The 16,737-nt window shown below is 36.8% G+C and overlaps 1 protein-coding gene across 2 annotated transcripts; it reads right to left on the bottom strand.

The window, feature by feature from the left end:
- Window positions 1–554: 554 nt before the first annotated feature.
- tmem196 (transmembrane protein 196) lies at window positions 555–6,301 on the bottom strand. Of its 2 annotated transcripts, XM_088405200.1 has the most exons (5): window positions 5,937–6,301; window positions 4,604–4,660; window positions 1,679–1,814; window positions 1,485–1,603; window positions 555–1,415 (listed from the first exon to the last, which is right to left on the bottom strand). In XM_088405200.1, exons 1-5 carry the CDS (start codon window positions 6,099–6,101, stop codon window positions 1,344–1,346), a joined length of 549 nt encoding a protein of 182 aa, XP_088261326.1. In that variant the 5' UTR covers window positions 6,102–6,301; the 3' UTR covers window positions 555–1,343. The 2 variants fall into 2 exon arrangements, with proteins under 2 accessions (XP_088261326.1, XP_088261325.1); XM_088405199.1 differs by having other exon boundaries at window positions 555–1,603.
- Window positions 6,302–16,737: the final 10,436 nt, after the last annotated feature.

Raw genomic sequence — 16,737 nt, forward strand, 5'->3', positions numbered from 1 at the left:
AAGGACAGTTGTGATGAACACTACTAAAAGGCAATTGGATGAAAATAAACATGTTTTTGTTACCCAAAGTGATGTGGGTGTTCTCATCCCTACACGGGAAGTGATCCTGCTCTTACCGTAATTCTGACTAAAACTTCAGTAACCACAAATTTCCCAGACTGGGAGCTTCAACCCGGTGGATGAAGACCAGGAATCCAAACCGCTCACTATATAGGGGACGCAAATTCTCTCATAGTCCTTTCCATATTTAATTTTTAGAAATATATTGTATCAATTTATACAGTGAAACAACTGATGTTGTAATTCAGAAAGTATCATTTCTGAAAGTCTAAACCACAAATGATCACTCAGTAACTTGTGCATGCTGTAATTAGCCACCATGCTCAGTGTAAGCTGCACCAATGTTACATAAGGTCGATTCAAGGGGAGCGCTGACTCGCGGTTCACCAACGGATCCTCATTGAATCTGTTTTTTTCACCTGTGGTACTACAATAAGATCCCTCTCACACACACACACACGTGTATTTTTTCATTCCAGATGCTGTATTAGACTTTTATTGAAGCATATAGAAAAATAGGTTGTGCTTACCGTCTATCATAGTCATTTCATTAGGTACACCTGCACTAGCTTATACTTATCCAACATTATCTCAAATGCAGAGATCAAATTTATTACTTGAGGATAACATTTCAGTGTTTGGACCGCCAAGCTGGTATTCATTTAAGAATAGGATCATCAGCTTATTGTGGGGTGTTAATACTAGTGGTGCATACAAATAAGAATAAAAAAAAAAGTTCATGTATTTCCTTGGCTCAACAAAGCAACAGAAAATCTTCAAAAATAAACATTCTCATACTTTTCAGAATGCTGATTCAAACCTAATTGATATCAATATAATTTTAGTTGGTTTGATTGTAATATGTAATGTTAAAGAAACAAATTATGAAATGTTTCAATTAATCACGTGATACAGTAGGTGTACGTAATGTTACGGACATTGTACAAAGCAGTCTAATGTGCCTTACTGTAATTTAATTTCACATTCCAAAATTTTACTGTCTCCTAACGAGCCTCCAACAAACCCACTCTCCGCAAAAAGCTTAAATAACTGGTTTTGAGGCAGCATAAAAAACGAGTTAAATCATTCTGCTCCTTATTTTCAGGCTACAATATCAATTCATCCCCTTTGGTCAGTCCATCGATGCTTAAAAAATGCATAAATAAAAATCCCACTTCACTGTCTGCAGTCCCTCCTGTGATGAATATTGTTGTATGTCAAAGCATTTGCAGCCTGCAGGACAGCTATGCGTTCTATAGCACAAAGAGTGATTCAAGTTGTCGTCATGGTGACGCACCGCTGTGTCCGTTGTAGGAGATCTGAGGAATACCGTTACTGGAGCTGTCCAGGACATCCTGTTTTGAAAACACAGGCGGTACATCAATAGGATATTGAAGTCTTTTTTTTTTTTTTTTTTTTGCTACCTTCTCTGTCATTTCATGTGAATGGTGCAGGGAGTGCTCCCGTTCCAAGAACATTCTCTGTTGCTCAGAGCTCGCCAGACGACAGGTGAGCCACGTGGATAGCGTACATGAAGAGATACCTATAGACAAGATGGAAAAATGTAAGCCGTATATCATTTGGTCATCTGAGTTGTCCGCCTATGTGTCCAGTTTACCCAGGCAGGCCAGTGTCATGGCAGCAAGGTGGATAGATTGCATGGAGTCTGGTCGTTTACTGAGCGCACGGACAAACTGGAAGTTGAGGATGCCACCAATCAGACCACAGATGCAGCACGCTGAGAATAAAATCATCTGAGGAAACAATAAAGATGAATTGAAGAAAAACAAATCCAAACAATGACCTTGTTTATCATAGAAATGTTGATTACACACCAAAGGTGCAATATTGAAGAAAAAAATAACACAATATGTGTTTTATATTACAGATTGATCACAATTTCACATTTTCCACGCAATAAAATTCCCATTCATTTTCAATAAAACATTCAAGATTCACATCATTCCCATTCAAAATGTCAAATGTTCAGTTCAGACAATTCACTCAAGGAATGGTTTTCAACATTCTCACAATTCCCAAATACAAAGAAATCCATGTTTCATAGCACATTTCACACCAAGATCTTTCCACATCATTCCACATCTTTCAATATAATTTTAAATAATTACACACCTTTTCAATACCCATCCATCCATCCATCCATCCATTTTCTAGAGCCACTTATCCTTAGGAGGGCCGCAGGCTTGCTGGTGCCCATACCAGCTGTCAAAGGGCAGTACGCGGGGAACAATCCGAAGTGGTTGCCAGCCAATCACAAAGCATAGAGGGACAAACAACCATTCACGCACCCAATCACACCTAAGGATAATTTAGTGTCCAATACACCTGCCATGCATGTTTTTTGGGGGGTAGTGTGGGAGGAAGCCGGAGAAAAACCACGCAGGCTCAGGGAGAACATGAAAACTCTACACAGGTAGGCCAAAGCGAGCTGGATTTGAATTTCTGCATAATTCAGTATAATTCAATATACTTCCACATAAATCCATATTTTTCTATATTAGTACATATCATTAAGTAGCATTCCACATTTTTCCACCAATGTCTATCAGATTTTTGCCAAAATATTTTAATATTGTTTCACAAAAATGAATATCTTTCAATATTTTTCTATCATTCAGTAGCATTCACATTTTTATCAACATATTGTTGATAAAATACCTTACCTCATTCCATGTCTGTTTTTTTTTCAACTCAGCATTTCAGCATTCACACACAATTCCCCTGAAATACTTTCTAGTTGTGATAATGATGAATGTCAATTGCACATCAAAAAAAGAATACATTGTGCATTGTGCATAGGGCTACCTCTGAATCCCAGCAACAAGTCAAATAATCATGTGACGCTGATTTACTGAGTATTGTCTTCTGTCTCTTTGGAGTGAGCAGAGGTGCCTTCATTGCCTTCAACCACATTGAAAAGGACATCTCCAATTTCAGCCATTACCATTCAAAGTGCCTGGCAGGTCTCCTGAACCAAACTAAGCTAATGCGATCATTGGCCCGAAGGCATGAAGCGAGGGAGGGCAAGAAAAGAGATGAGCACAGAAAGAATATTGAAAGCAGAGGGACGGGTGCAGCGATGAAGACGCGGGTGGCGGTGAGAGATGGAGAAAGAGGCAATAAGTGAAGGTGAGTACAGGGTGAAGCAAAGGTCTCTTTTCCAATGTGCTGACATTGATCCATCATTAGCCAGACAAGAACACATCCAGTGAGGAAAGACGAGGACTTGAAAGAGACACAGAAAGAGAAGAGGAGAGGTGACTGCTTGCCGCCTCCGCTTTCCTCAGACGTCCTTCACAGAGCCCACTGTACACTCCAGACATAACAACATACTATAGGGTAATCAATATACAGCATAACATGCCAAAGTGTCAAAAAAAGAGGTTCTTCAAAGGTAGTATTGTTAGAAAAAAAAGGGCAAAAATTAAGTGTAATAGCAGGTGAAGAAGCAAGAGACACAAATGGGTTAAAAGCATTAAATAATAATCAAGGCTCCCCATGTGTCAAGCTGCTGGAGTCCTCTTCCTGTTTGCCGCAACAAAAATAGGCTCCATCTAAAGACAAATGTAAGGTGGCCAAAGGGGCCAAACCGACAGAACACTACGAAGATGAGAATGAGGAAAAACAAACTGGAAATCCAAACACAAAATGGAGCGTAGCAGAAAAACGCAATCACAACAAATTTGAGGCAAGATTACAAACGACAAAAAAAACCCACGCACAAACAGCTGCAAAATTAAAAATGCAAACACATTTAAATAAAAACACTGAAAAATATGCAATCGCAAAAAATTATACAGATGCAATTTTTAAACAACAGAAATGCAAATAAATGTTTAAAAAAGCACTCAAAACAGCTGCAGTGACAAAATATGCTGCAAGTTGACACCATCCAAAGGAAGTGATGCCACTAGTGCACATGTATTGAACTCCAGTCCTAGAGGGCCGGCATGTTTTCAAACCTCTCTCAAACACACCTGATCCAAATGATTAGGGTCATTCTCAAGCTCCTGCAGAGCTTGTCAATAAGCTGACCATTTGAATCAGGTGTGTTGGGAAAAGAAAACTGGAAAACATGCAGGATGCCGGCCCTCAAGGACTGGAATTTGACACCTATGCGCAAGGTTGTGGGACCGAAAACCAGTGATAAGTCAGTCACACTGCAGGGGTGCAACAAAAAAAAAGGTACTTACTAAAAAAAAAAGCGAGAGAGTGAGAGAGCACGAGAATAGGTTTATTCCCACCCCTTCAACTCTTCCTTTATGAATCTCTTAACTTCAATTCTTATATTTGTGACAAGTAATTTTACTGATGTTGCAGTACCACTATATACTCTTTTCCCCATCCATTGAAATTTTTTTTTTTTTTTTTGCTGCATTTTGACAATGTGTTTGCATTTTTTTTTGTGTGTCTTATTCATGTTTGTAGTCTTCTGCCAATTGCAGCACGTTTGCTCCATTGGGCACTGTAGAAGGGGGTATAAGACAGTATGAATATCAAAATAAAGCATTAGTGTACTCACAGTAAGGCCGGTCCTCTTTCGAGCACATAACACCCCACACATCCCGCAGAGCAGAAACTGAAAAAGAGAAATAACATACATGCTATTTTCATATGCTATTTTGATGCTGGTCACCATCCAATCAAAGGGCACATACAGACAAAATACTCACATGCTCATGATTTCTTATATGGGACTTTTTTTAAATTATAAATGGCAGTCAATGAGCATCATCGAACAGAAAGCCTTTTTAGGTTCACTGTCTTCTTGCCCTCGTTAAATGCTGAAAGCAGTCAAATGAGTTTTGTAGAGGGAAAAACGCAACCATAATCAAGCAAAGTGACCCGCTCTGAGTCAGTTTACTCTATCTTAGCCAATCAACAGCAGGAGGTTTCTTGGCTCATGCTGACAGCTACTCTCCCTTCTGCATACCCTTGCCAAAATAACAGTGAGGGTGAAACAATGCAAGAAAAATGCAGATTCATGAATACATAAATAAATAAAATATTCCACCCTTTGTACAGACACACGGAAGTACACCATAATGAAGATAATGGAGCATTTTCCCACCTCCCGAGAATCAATTTTTAGTGGTGAAAAAAGGAGATAGTGGGAAAGCAAATAACTTCGGCTCAAGTCATTTGGTGGAATGGATTTGTTGTTTTAGCTCCCTCAAACACAGACACTGAATACAAGTCTATCTAATTTCTCTTAGAATCAATTCACAATGTACCAAAGGGAGAAGACTGCATTTAAGGCATACATTATAATACTTCACACTATAAGGCCGGACCCAAAACCCCACTATATCACAGTAAAATGCTTAAAATGACAGACATATGATGATAGATAGATAGATAGATAGATAGATAGATAGATAGATAGATAGATAGATAGATAGATAGATAGATAGATAGATAGATAGATAGATAGATAGATAGATAGATAGATAGATAATTTATTTATTAAACATTATCCACATCATTAAGCTATCAGGGGACAAAAAAACTGTTAACTGTTTTGTCTTTACCAAAGAACTCCATCAATATTTTTTCATAATATTGACGAATTAAGTATTAATCAACAACAAATAACGACAATGAAATGCGGAATTTAACGGTGTTTCCAAACTCTTGGCCAGTACTGTCAATCAATTTTAAAAAGAGCAAAAAAGCAAAACCCTTGCCAAAAATTGTAACAAAAATACGCCTGCTAGAACATGACAACTCCGAGGACGATGTCACCATCCTGTCTGTGTTTTTCACGTGGAAACGAAAATATGCACAGTACATCTCATGATTCGTAGCCCTCTCACTGAAAAAAAAAAAAAAAAGTAAGAAATGAAGTCACGTACACAGAGTCCGCTCCACACCGGCGAAGCGTCGCCTTGCTGCGGCTTGTACTCCCCCCGAACCCAGCTGATGCCCACGGCTCCGAGCACGATGCTCGCCACGCCCAGGCCCACCTCCACCACCGACAGGAGGAGAAGGCTCCACAGGATTTTGCGACTGGAGCACATCCCGCCCGGGGCATTTCTCCGCCTCCGGCAGGGGAAGTCCGCCACTGGGTTCCCGGGAGCGCGCCGTGCGCGGATCTACATCGGTAAAGAACCGAACAGATCCAAGTAAGTTACTTCGAGTTGCGTAAAAGTCACAGCGAAAGTCAAAAGTGTAGGAAAAGTGAGAGAAGAGATGAGGAGCGCCACTTGATGGAAGCCGTGATGTGATGATAACCATGTGACGTCCACGCTACTCGAAGCTCCACGGCACGCGCACAATACAAACAGGCGCGTGCACGCGAGCGTCCAATTGCTTTACATTTATACACCAGTACATTTTTGTATAAAAAAGTTCATTCCTTGCAGTTCAGCAGTTGGAAAGCCTCATTCAACAAACTCATTTCGAAAAAGTCATTTACCCGACGTCTTGAGTTTTTACGATATGCTTTAAAAATGAACGTTTCTGGAGACCAAATCTAAGGAAAAAAAAAACATCACCAATTCGCACGATTCTCACCAGCGAGCTTTCCATACGTGAGCTTCGATTTAGTTTCGTCAACTTTACACATTTTCACCCATAAATTCACCACACAATAGCAGATTCTAGCAGTTCCAACTTCAAGCGTTCCAGTTTTTCCCACCAATTCAAAAATAATATCACTTACCCAAACTTCAACTTTTTCAAAAATAAAATACTCACCAAAAATAAAAAATTTAAGATTTGTTTCGCCCACCCCTGGCAATGTAAAAAAAAAAAAAAAACAATTTACTCAAAACTGTTTGTGATGGAAAACATTTAGAATACAGGAAGTAGATCTCCATAAAGGTTGCCTCAAATTGTCATCACCCTGCAACTGTATTGAAAAAATATATATATTTTGGTGAGTAGCTAAGTTTAGCCTGGATCATTAATGGGACTTGTAGAGTGTCTTTGCCACATGCGCATGGACACTTGCATTCGGCCAATTGCAGCCTACATTCAAAATTTCGTTGACCATCAGTCTCTGTTATTAAATTAGTAATATGCAGCCCATCAGCACTGTTGACCAAAATATAAAATGCATGCGTACCAAAAAGCTACCACATTTTTTATAGCCATAACGTGCATTTAAAAATCTCAAATTATCACCAAATTTGACTAGTCATCTTATGATGCGCTGCGTCATGTGTGCACCTAGTTCTTAAACCTGTAAATATTACTGAGTGACATCGATGAGCGCTCTGCTTGACTGACTGAAAACATTTCCTGCCCACACACTTATATAAAAAAAGGATGATGTGATAGACAGGATGTGAATGTTAAAGTGGAAAAAGTGGGTGTGAAAGAGGAGGAATGATGTACACTAAAAACAAACAAAAAAAACTCAGCCGAAAATCAAATGTCAATCAAAAAAAAAAAGAGTTATTGAAAAAAAAAAAAAGAAAGTCACTTGTCGCTTAGTTGTTATACTGACAGCTTGAACTTCATTTCCAAGCTGCGCTGTTTGAACGTAATTGATTTCAAACCAGCACCGTGGTTGCTAACAACGGCGGCTGCTCACTCTGGGAACCGAAGATGATCAAGTTGGTTGAGTGTTGTTGTGAATAAGCTTCCGGAAAAGAATTTCAAAATAAAAGCAATGCCCTTTGTGTCATATGTTACTGACACCATATAGGTACAATTTATTTTGAAGGATTGGCTGACTTCCTCACAACGTTGATTTTGACTTTGATAGCATGGCCTAACAGGCAGCGCATTGTCTCGTAAACATCGTAGTACCTCTTACTACTTCAATAACTTGAAATATTTTTTTTTCAAGCATGGATGATGACGGGAAAAGCCCCAACTGTAGCAGGCTTTCCCGAGGAGCCAAAGCTTTATCGCTTCTGTGTACAATCAATGCATGGAGACATTGGAGTTTGCTCTATCTTTTTATCACGCCACTACTGGCTTTTTAACTGATCAATTAACTACATTATTGACTAACTTGAGGGTAAAAGCATCTTGAACAGAAACACGAAGCAGCTTGCTGTACTGTATACTGGCTCATGGAATGTATTTATCTGTACAGTCTTTTTTCTTTATCTACAAGTGAGGAAAGGGATTTTTTTCACTTATGATCAAAGCCGGAAGACTATTAAAAAGAGCTAAAAGATTTTTATTGATGTGCTACTGAGGCAGTGCTAAACAGTTTCCATATAAATGCATTATAAGCAGATGAAATAAAATGCTGCTTGTTTACATTCATTTAAGAACTATATACTCTGTTGTTAATGGAAAAAATATTACAAAATAAATATATAGCACAAATATCGCCCAAGAAGGACAAAAAAAGTTTCGTGACACACTAATAGAAAATATAGTGTTCCCTCACTATATGGTTCACCTTTTGCGGTGTAACTATATTTTTTTTTGCATTTTTTTGCCTAACCTAAGCAAGCATTTGAACATTTAAAGGCTGATATAAGATTTTCGATCTTAAAACAACATTGTTTGCCACATAACATTATTGCCTGAGTCATTTTTCAATGGTTTTGGAAATCAGGAAAAAACACAATTTTTAGAGCACACTTTTATGGAATCTTTTTCTGTTTACTTTTCGACATGTGATCAATTTTTTGTTGAAAAAAAAATGAATGAAAGAAAAGAATGTCAGTTCAAAAAATTTAGTTTTTTCTTCCTTTCAAGAATATTGAAAAATGACTAAGACAAAGACAAAAAAAAAAAAAAAAAATATATATATATATATATATATATATATATATATATATATATATATATATATATATATATATATATATATACATATATACATATATATATATATATATATATATATATACATATATATATATATATATATATATATATATATATATATATATATATATATATATATATATATATATATATATATATATATATATATATATATATATATATATTCAGTTATTATACGCTTTTTTTGGGGGGCATATATATATATATATATATATATATATATATATATATATATATATATATATATATATATATATATATATATATATATATATATATATATATATATATATATATATATATTCAGTTATTATACGCTTTTTTTGGGGGGCATAATCCTAGTGGCAATTGAATACCCACAATTTTTTTAAGTTCAAACAAAGGAACATCTGCCATTAAATGTCCATCAGTTTCCCTACAGGAGCTGTATATCAATCTAAAGAAATAATAATATGGGCTTTAAATTGTAATAATAAGGAGCCAGTGACTTTGTAGTAGAAAAATACAGCATATTCAAAAGCTTGGGAACACCTTTTAGCTCTCTGAAAAACATAACTAAAATGATAGTTTTGCACATGTTGATATATTCACCTTTAGCTTTATGATCTGAAATGACTTTCCATTGACAGCTGTGCATTTTCGAGAGTGCGTAGCTTGAATTTGTTGACCTCTGAATGTGAGACAGACTAAATTTGAAGGTGTTTCAAAACATTTGAACTGTAACTTTGAAAGGGATAACTTTTGTAAAAGTTTTATGAATCATGGAAAATAAAGCATCAAATGCTCCGGACTGATACCTTCTGAGAAACCCAAAGGCGGCAAGTAACCGAGTTCAGCTATTGAAGATATCTCAACTTCCTTCCAGTTAAGTGGATAAAGAGAAGAGTTAGCAGAAGGTGCCAGGGACCCTCGCTATCCCTCGAGGCCCATTATAAGCTTCCCAGTTGCCATCCACGGCCAGTGTGGTTCACAATCATTAGAAGACTGGTCTGTAATAGCGACAGGAGGACAGTGAAAATCTGTCATCCTTCCCACAAGAGCAGAGGAGGGAAATGAAGCAAAGAGACCGCAGGCCACTCTGAGATTGACTTTATTTCCGCTGTTTCCATGTAGGTGTGATACCAGCAAGTCAAAATGCTGTGCTGTTGTTTGACTGTTTACTAAATGACCCATTAAGCCCCATGATGGTAGGCAAAGTGTTAATGCATGGGTGGATACAGCAGGTGTACTGAAGTCAATAGTTGAGACAGCGAAGTTAGCAGTGTACGGATTTAAGTGATTAAAAAAAAAAATCCTTTTGGTAGTTAAGGCTCCGAAATGGTCAATAACTTAGGTAGTCAATTACTAGAGAAATCAATTATTTTAGGAATGAAAAGACTAAAGTAACTAAATGATTAAAGCATACTTAAGTACTTTATTAGCTATGGTCATCTATTACTTTGATACTTTCATAATTCTAGAATTTTTTTAGATCTCAATTCCTTTAGCCCATTTTAGCCGAACATTTGAGGGAAAAAAAAGAAAAGAAACAAAGAAATATATAAAAAGTATTGGATTGAATGTCTGGACTGTAATGAAATGTAAATCTATGTTATTGGAATTGAATGAGTTCAAGTTTAACAGAATTAAACAATATAATTCATAATATTTAGTACTGCCCATCATTTTTCAACTAATTGCAAAATTTTCAAAAATTATTGCGATTAAAATATATGAAGGTTGCAAATGATATTTACTTGAGTAAAGTCTAGGAACTAACATACCAATAAAAATGTTTCATTTCAAAGACATGTAAAGTACCACACTACAGCTACATTTACAAGATTTTCAGAGTATCATGTTAACATTTTTTCTATAACGAGTTTGATAAGATGTATTTTTCATTTTCTGAAAAGGACATATTTGTTTTGCGACACAAGTAACAACCAATCAGGACTCACCTGTTTCTGGCGTTGGTCATGTGACAAGCTGATCTGTGAGTCATTGCACCCTGGGAATGGCGCACGTGTGATGTCATTTACAGTCAGCCGCAAGTGGAAATTTAGTATTTTGATGTAATAATTCTGAAAGAAAAATAATACAACTACTAGAGAAATTATAGACAAAATATTGACTTTTTTACCGCTGAAATTAAATTCAGTGTTCCTTCAATCATCTCTGCTGCGACAGCTGGTTCAAATGTAAACACAGAATGCTGCATTCAATGAAAGTAGGAATTCAGAATTATCCCACTAGGATTGCCCGAAATCAGACCTCAAAGTCTTTGGGGCAACAACAAAGATGGGTGATTCTGATGAATTGTGTATGGTTCTGGTTTACCACAACGTATGCCTAGCCTTTTATTTAAATATTAATAAAGGAATATTTTATCTTCAAAGAATATCATACATTTCACAGACTAATATCATGCAGGGTGATAACAACGTTGTCAAATGTTATTTTTGATTCTTTTTTTTTTTAATTCATACAAAAGATAGATACGTGTATGTTCATTATTTTCAAATGAATCATGTTGGGGTCCTCTTTGTCCTCAACAGACTCGAGTGCACTTTTCTTCGTCTGAGGTTCGAAAGTTACAACTTCCCACATTCAGGGAATGCAGCATAAATCCACTTATTGTGGCAGAATTTGCCCAAGTTTCATGATTTTAATGTTTTATTAGCCATGAAATATAATAAATTTGCATGATTATATTTTTGTTTATAAAAAAATATCACATTTGTAAACGGTTACCTAATAATTTTGTAGTTTATTTTTGTTTTTATAGTATTCAGTATCCTCCTTTTACTCAAGTAGTTATAGTATTCCTTTGACTGCTGTTTACCTTTAATGAGTAATAGTATTCTAAAGTTACAGTTGTCGTATAGTTTTTAGCTTCTCTATGCACCCCGATGCACATACAAAAATAAATAAATAAAAGCAGCAGCCGTAGATGAAAAGTCATTACAATGGAAATCAATGTGTTTCCTTATATTACAGTGTGGTCACATGTCCTGAGGTCATTTGTCTTGGAAAAGGTGCTTGTTAGCAGTGTATAGTTTGTTAAAAGTCAAAGGTGCTGCCTAATGAAGCTGCAGTCGCTCTGGGTGTTCTTGTGCACTTCAATAGTGGTGCCATTAAACTTTAGTCTGGTAATAAGAAAAGCAAAATGGATTACAATATTGTGTGTATTTCTGCACATTTTTTTCAGACTGTGATGCCATCATGTTAAAGATATGTTAATTATTGTGGATTTAGACTGGATTGATGATGAATTGGATGACCTTTTGACTTCTTCCTGTAATAGTATTTTCTTGAGGGTCAAATACAGCAGCTGAATTGCATTGAAAATAGAGATTATACGTTTTGTGTTGTCACAGTCAAAATACCCACATGGTGTTTGAGAACTATTTCCTGTTTCGTTCAGCATTTGAGTCACATCTGCTGTGTTGGCTTGCTGCTCTGCAGAGTAAACAGAGTTCTTATAAAGTATTAAACACATCACAGCAGGAACCACTATGACCCCCCCCCACACACACACACACACACACACACGCACACACACTTAGATAGAGCTGAAGAGAGTCCCAGTGCCGAGTCAGTGGCCTCTAAATTTCCTCTGGTCTCAGTGAAATTGGATCTGTGCCTCCATCCTGTGTGAGGAGCTCGAACATTAAACCACCAGGCCGTCCTCCTCTTGTTTGGCCTCCCTCCGAGGATGAAATCACAATGTAAGCAAAGGGCCGGCCAGCGTGATTCAGCCCTACTGGAAGCTGCAGATTAAAAATAAAGATGATGAAGAAGGACACCCCCAACCTCTTCCGTCATTTGTCTTCAAATTTGTGAAACCTCTACCTTTGCTACTGTTATCTTGTATGTGAGATGGAAGACTTTTAGATATATGTCTGGACAAAAACCGCCACTAGAGGACGCCATCTTCACAGTATGAGTCATGCTGCTTCCAGACAGCAGTTTAAAGTATTTCCGTAAACCTCCATCTCTGATATTGTGTAAAATTGCGTTATCGTTATAAATTAAATTAAACTGCAATTAATAGGCTTCTTTTTGCACATGCCAGTCATGTTTCTCAACAGACTGAGAATTGTATCCAACCTAAGTAATAAATTAGGAAAAAAAAAACACTTTTAACCTTGAGGCAACATAATGCTACTTTTTGTGACTGACAAAAATTATGTGTGCCACATGGAAAAGTGTGTTAGAATCGTTATTAATTATGCACCCACCCATCCATTTTCTAGTGCCGCTTATGTTCAAAAAGGTGTTTTAATTGTAATTGAAATGTATGAAAATGAAGGGATTACGAGACGATGCCCACCACTGAAAGGTGAATGTGCCAAAACTTTAAATGTAGTTTTTTCTCAGAACTAGGGATTTCAACTCGGCAACATTAAAAGTGCTGTAATTTCAATTTTTGAGGTACCATCATGTATTACATATCATTTTAAATGAAATTTAACGTAGAATTCAAATATATCTCATTCTATGAGACATAAGCCTGGTTTTGTTCACAGTATATAGGTCATCAGAACTGTGAGAGGGAGGGTTGCGCCTCTGTGGGAATGGTCAGTCGACATCAATCATAGCCAATCAAAGTGTCACCTTTCATTTCCCAAAAATGTGGCATGTGTAGAATGTTGACATAGCGGAAATACATTTATGTTGTGAAGTGGACACTATACTCTGAAAACAAATTGTTCAAATTGATTAAAAAATTGCAGTAACCCACATGGGAACCTTGGTATCTGTATTGAAAGGCGGAGACGCCAATCAGACAGCTAATGTGCCACATACAGTATTTAGCTGCGTAATATGTAATGTTTGTTGGTTGAAAAAATAAGATCGTCAAAAAAAAAAAAAAAAAAACATAGTCCCATAAGCACCCAAATTGTTTAAATTCTAACGAATCCATTGGTTGATTTTAAAAAGCACCTTCCAAATAGCTGCCAGAGGGAGGGCTGCGCCGGTATGAGAGAAACCTCGCCTTGCCTTAAATGAAATATGCACACAAGGTGCATCTTTCTTTATGAAGGAATATCTCAAATATGTCAAGAACTTTCCCATTTCCTCACCACCACCTTAATCTAATTATATGAGCAACACACTCACTGCTCAGTTGATGAGATTTGCGTGTCTCCAACGTGTGAAACAGTCACCTCCACGTTATCATGCTCTTTCTCACGTGACTTGGCCTCACCACAGGGGAAGCTTAGTGAATGACACACTTAACCAGAATAACCGGGAAGAAAAACCCCTGATTTCTCCTAGGACGACGGTGCGATCCAAAGTCCACTTCGGCAGCTGTGTGTGTGTTTATAAGGACAAAAGGAAGGACGATAGGGAAGCGCATGTGTCTTTTCAAGTCTAGAGAATCGCTTTCTACTGAATGATGACATAGTGCTGAATGACGCACAGGGAGTGGGAGAGCCACACACCATCAACCATACTTGGACAAATAAATTCTTACACACACACACACACAGTTGTAAAGGTGATGTAATCGCTTAGTGCTTCTTTTGTTCCCTGTAGTTTAAGTGACTGATTTGGGTCTCAGTCTACTGTAAAACATACAGTGCAGCCAAAAACACATAAATTATTCGTATGTACTGTTCACCACACCCTTTAGACACCAGTGTTGTCAAAAAAAATGTTTTGCCACAAAGAAATGATGCAAAGCTTATTTTTGGAGTTTGTGAAAGAATTTCCCATGAGAGGCAGAGGATGATCAAAGATATCCTTATTTTTGCACTATTTTATTCATCATGTTTTGTTTTTTCTAATTATACAATCTTCTGTAAATTCTTGCTTTATCTTGTCCGATACTAAAGTTGAGAGTTCTGACTGTCCTTGACATAAGCTTACCATCACGATATTATCATATTCTGTTTTTGGTAAAGGAAGCGATGAGATGGAAGGTGAAAGGGAAACTAAAAGCATTCTTTCATGAATGACCATGTGTTTATTTTCACTGTTGGAGATTGTTTTGAATCACATATGATACACAAAGGTTCTATTTGAGGTCCCATTATTTCATGAAGATAACAGTTCAGTGTAGTGGAACTTCATCTGCCACAGAGATGTCCTTACTTTTTTCCATTTAAGGTTAGATTAAGAAAGTTGGAACTAAGTGGGCGGGGCTTACTTCACCTTAGGTTTACAAACCATGGGCTGTGCCAGTTGTTTTCAAACTTATAAAACAAAGTACCACAAAAATATGTTTCTCTCCAAGGATCGCCATAAAGAACAACATTAAAATGTAAGCAACCACAAAATTATGAATTTTGAACATTAACACTGTTCTTAACAAAATAAAATGGAATGTTTCGTAAGGCAGTGATATTCAAAAGTCTTCACTATTAGCGCTTGTGCCAGGGTTAGATTTTTTAAAGATTTCCCTCAATGCCAACAGAATATTGTGTGTTATGTCTATGAAATATGGGTGGTACGTATGAAAGATTGATTTCCATTCCTTACTTTGAATTGCATGTAGATAATAGCTGTGTTATAAGTGTGGAAACTGCCATCCAATGGTCACAGTTATCACTACAGTGACCAGTTGGCTTGGATTAGATAAGCATTAGTCAAGGGTGATGGCCGTAAAAAAAATGTATTTGACCAGAATTTTATTATTTATTATTGTTATTTCTATTTTAAAAGTCCATGGCACTAAATCAGTTTGTATGCCTTGCTCTCTCTAGTGGTATTACTGAATAAAAAATAAATAAAAAAAAGTATAATACTGGACACTGTCTTTAAATAATTGTTCCATTTCAAACAATTATTTGGGTACCATTTCTTTTTGAACTTTTATGCACAAGTAAAATATTATTTAACTCATTCAATACCAGACGTATTTTTATGTTTATTTTTTTTTTGTTTTGTTTTTTTTATGAATCAATCCCCGGCACTTCTTGACATCTTCTAAAATATTTAAAATTATTTGGCAAAATTAGGTCTAAAATGGCTCATGGATTTAAAAAAAAAGTAAATAATGAAATAAAAGTAATGAAAGGTAAATAATGAAATAGGTACTACAGTAAGTAATTATTTATATTTAAATAATAATATAAATATTTGATTAAATACTTCATACTGATGAACATGTGTGCCTATTAAAAGTACGCTACTCTATTCTAATGTAGATGATTATGGTGGAACAGTAATTGTATATTTTTAAGGAGTTACTTGATGTGGAATGTTTGAGAACCGCTCAGTAATGCACTAGAGGTTATAACATTTTAATTACTGCATGACTGGAACGAGGAAGCATTGGCTACATTGATGCCATATTAGTCATCAGTTATCAGGAAAGTATTTGACTGGATAAAAGGAATTGGACATCAGAGGAGATTTTAACTTGATTGCCTGGTCTCGTTACACACACACACACACACACACACACACACACACACACACACACACACACACACACACACACACACACACACGCGCGCGCGCGCAAAATCACAGTGTACTAGTGTGTACACTATGTGTGCATGTGTGTGTACTTGACAAGACCAAACCACCAAGCATGTGATGGTAACTCCTCCGCACTGTAGTCCAAAATGTATTTCCCCCCCTGATTACAGACATTTAGGCCCCAGGACCACAAACTGGTGACCTTTCTTTCTCATATTGAGGTTGGCAGAGAGCCACGCAACTCTGTTTGGCCTTGACAGAATTACACCTCACAGCAGCTGGCACCCGGGATGTGGCTGAGAAAAGTCAGGGACTCTCCAAGACTCCCTGGAGAGTGAAAGTGGGCATGAAGAGGGCACTGAATGAGCAAGGCTTCTGGGATTCTCTCCTTCCTTTTCCTTTCCTTTCTATTCCCAATTTTCTCTCATTTTGCCAGTGCTGTCATTTTGAATATGGAAGAGCCATTTAAATTCATTTTCA

The sequence above is a fragment of the Hippichthys cyanospilos genome, chromosome 21 (assembly GCF_059441005.1).
Source record: "Hippichthys cyanospilos isolate Australia breed blue-spotted pipefish chromosome 21, RoL_Hcya_1.0, whole genome shotgun sequence".
Taxonomy (NCBI): domain Eukaryota; kingdom Metazoa; phylum Chordata; class Actinopteri; order Syngnathiformes; family Syngnathidae; genus Hippichthys; species Hippichthys cyanospilos.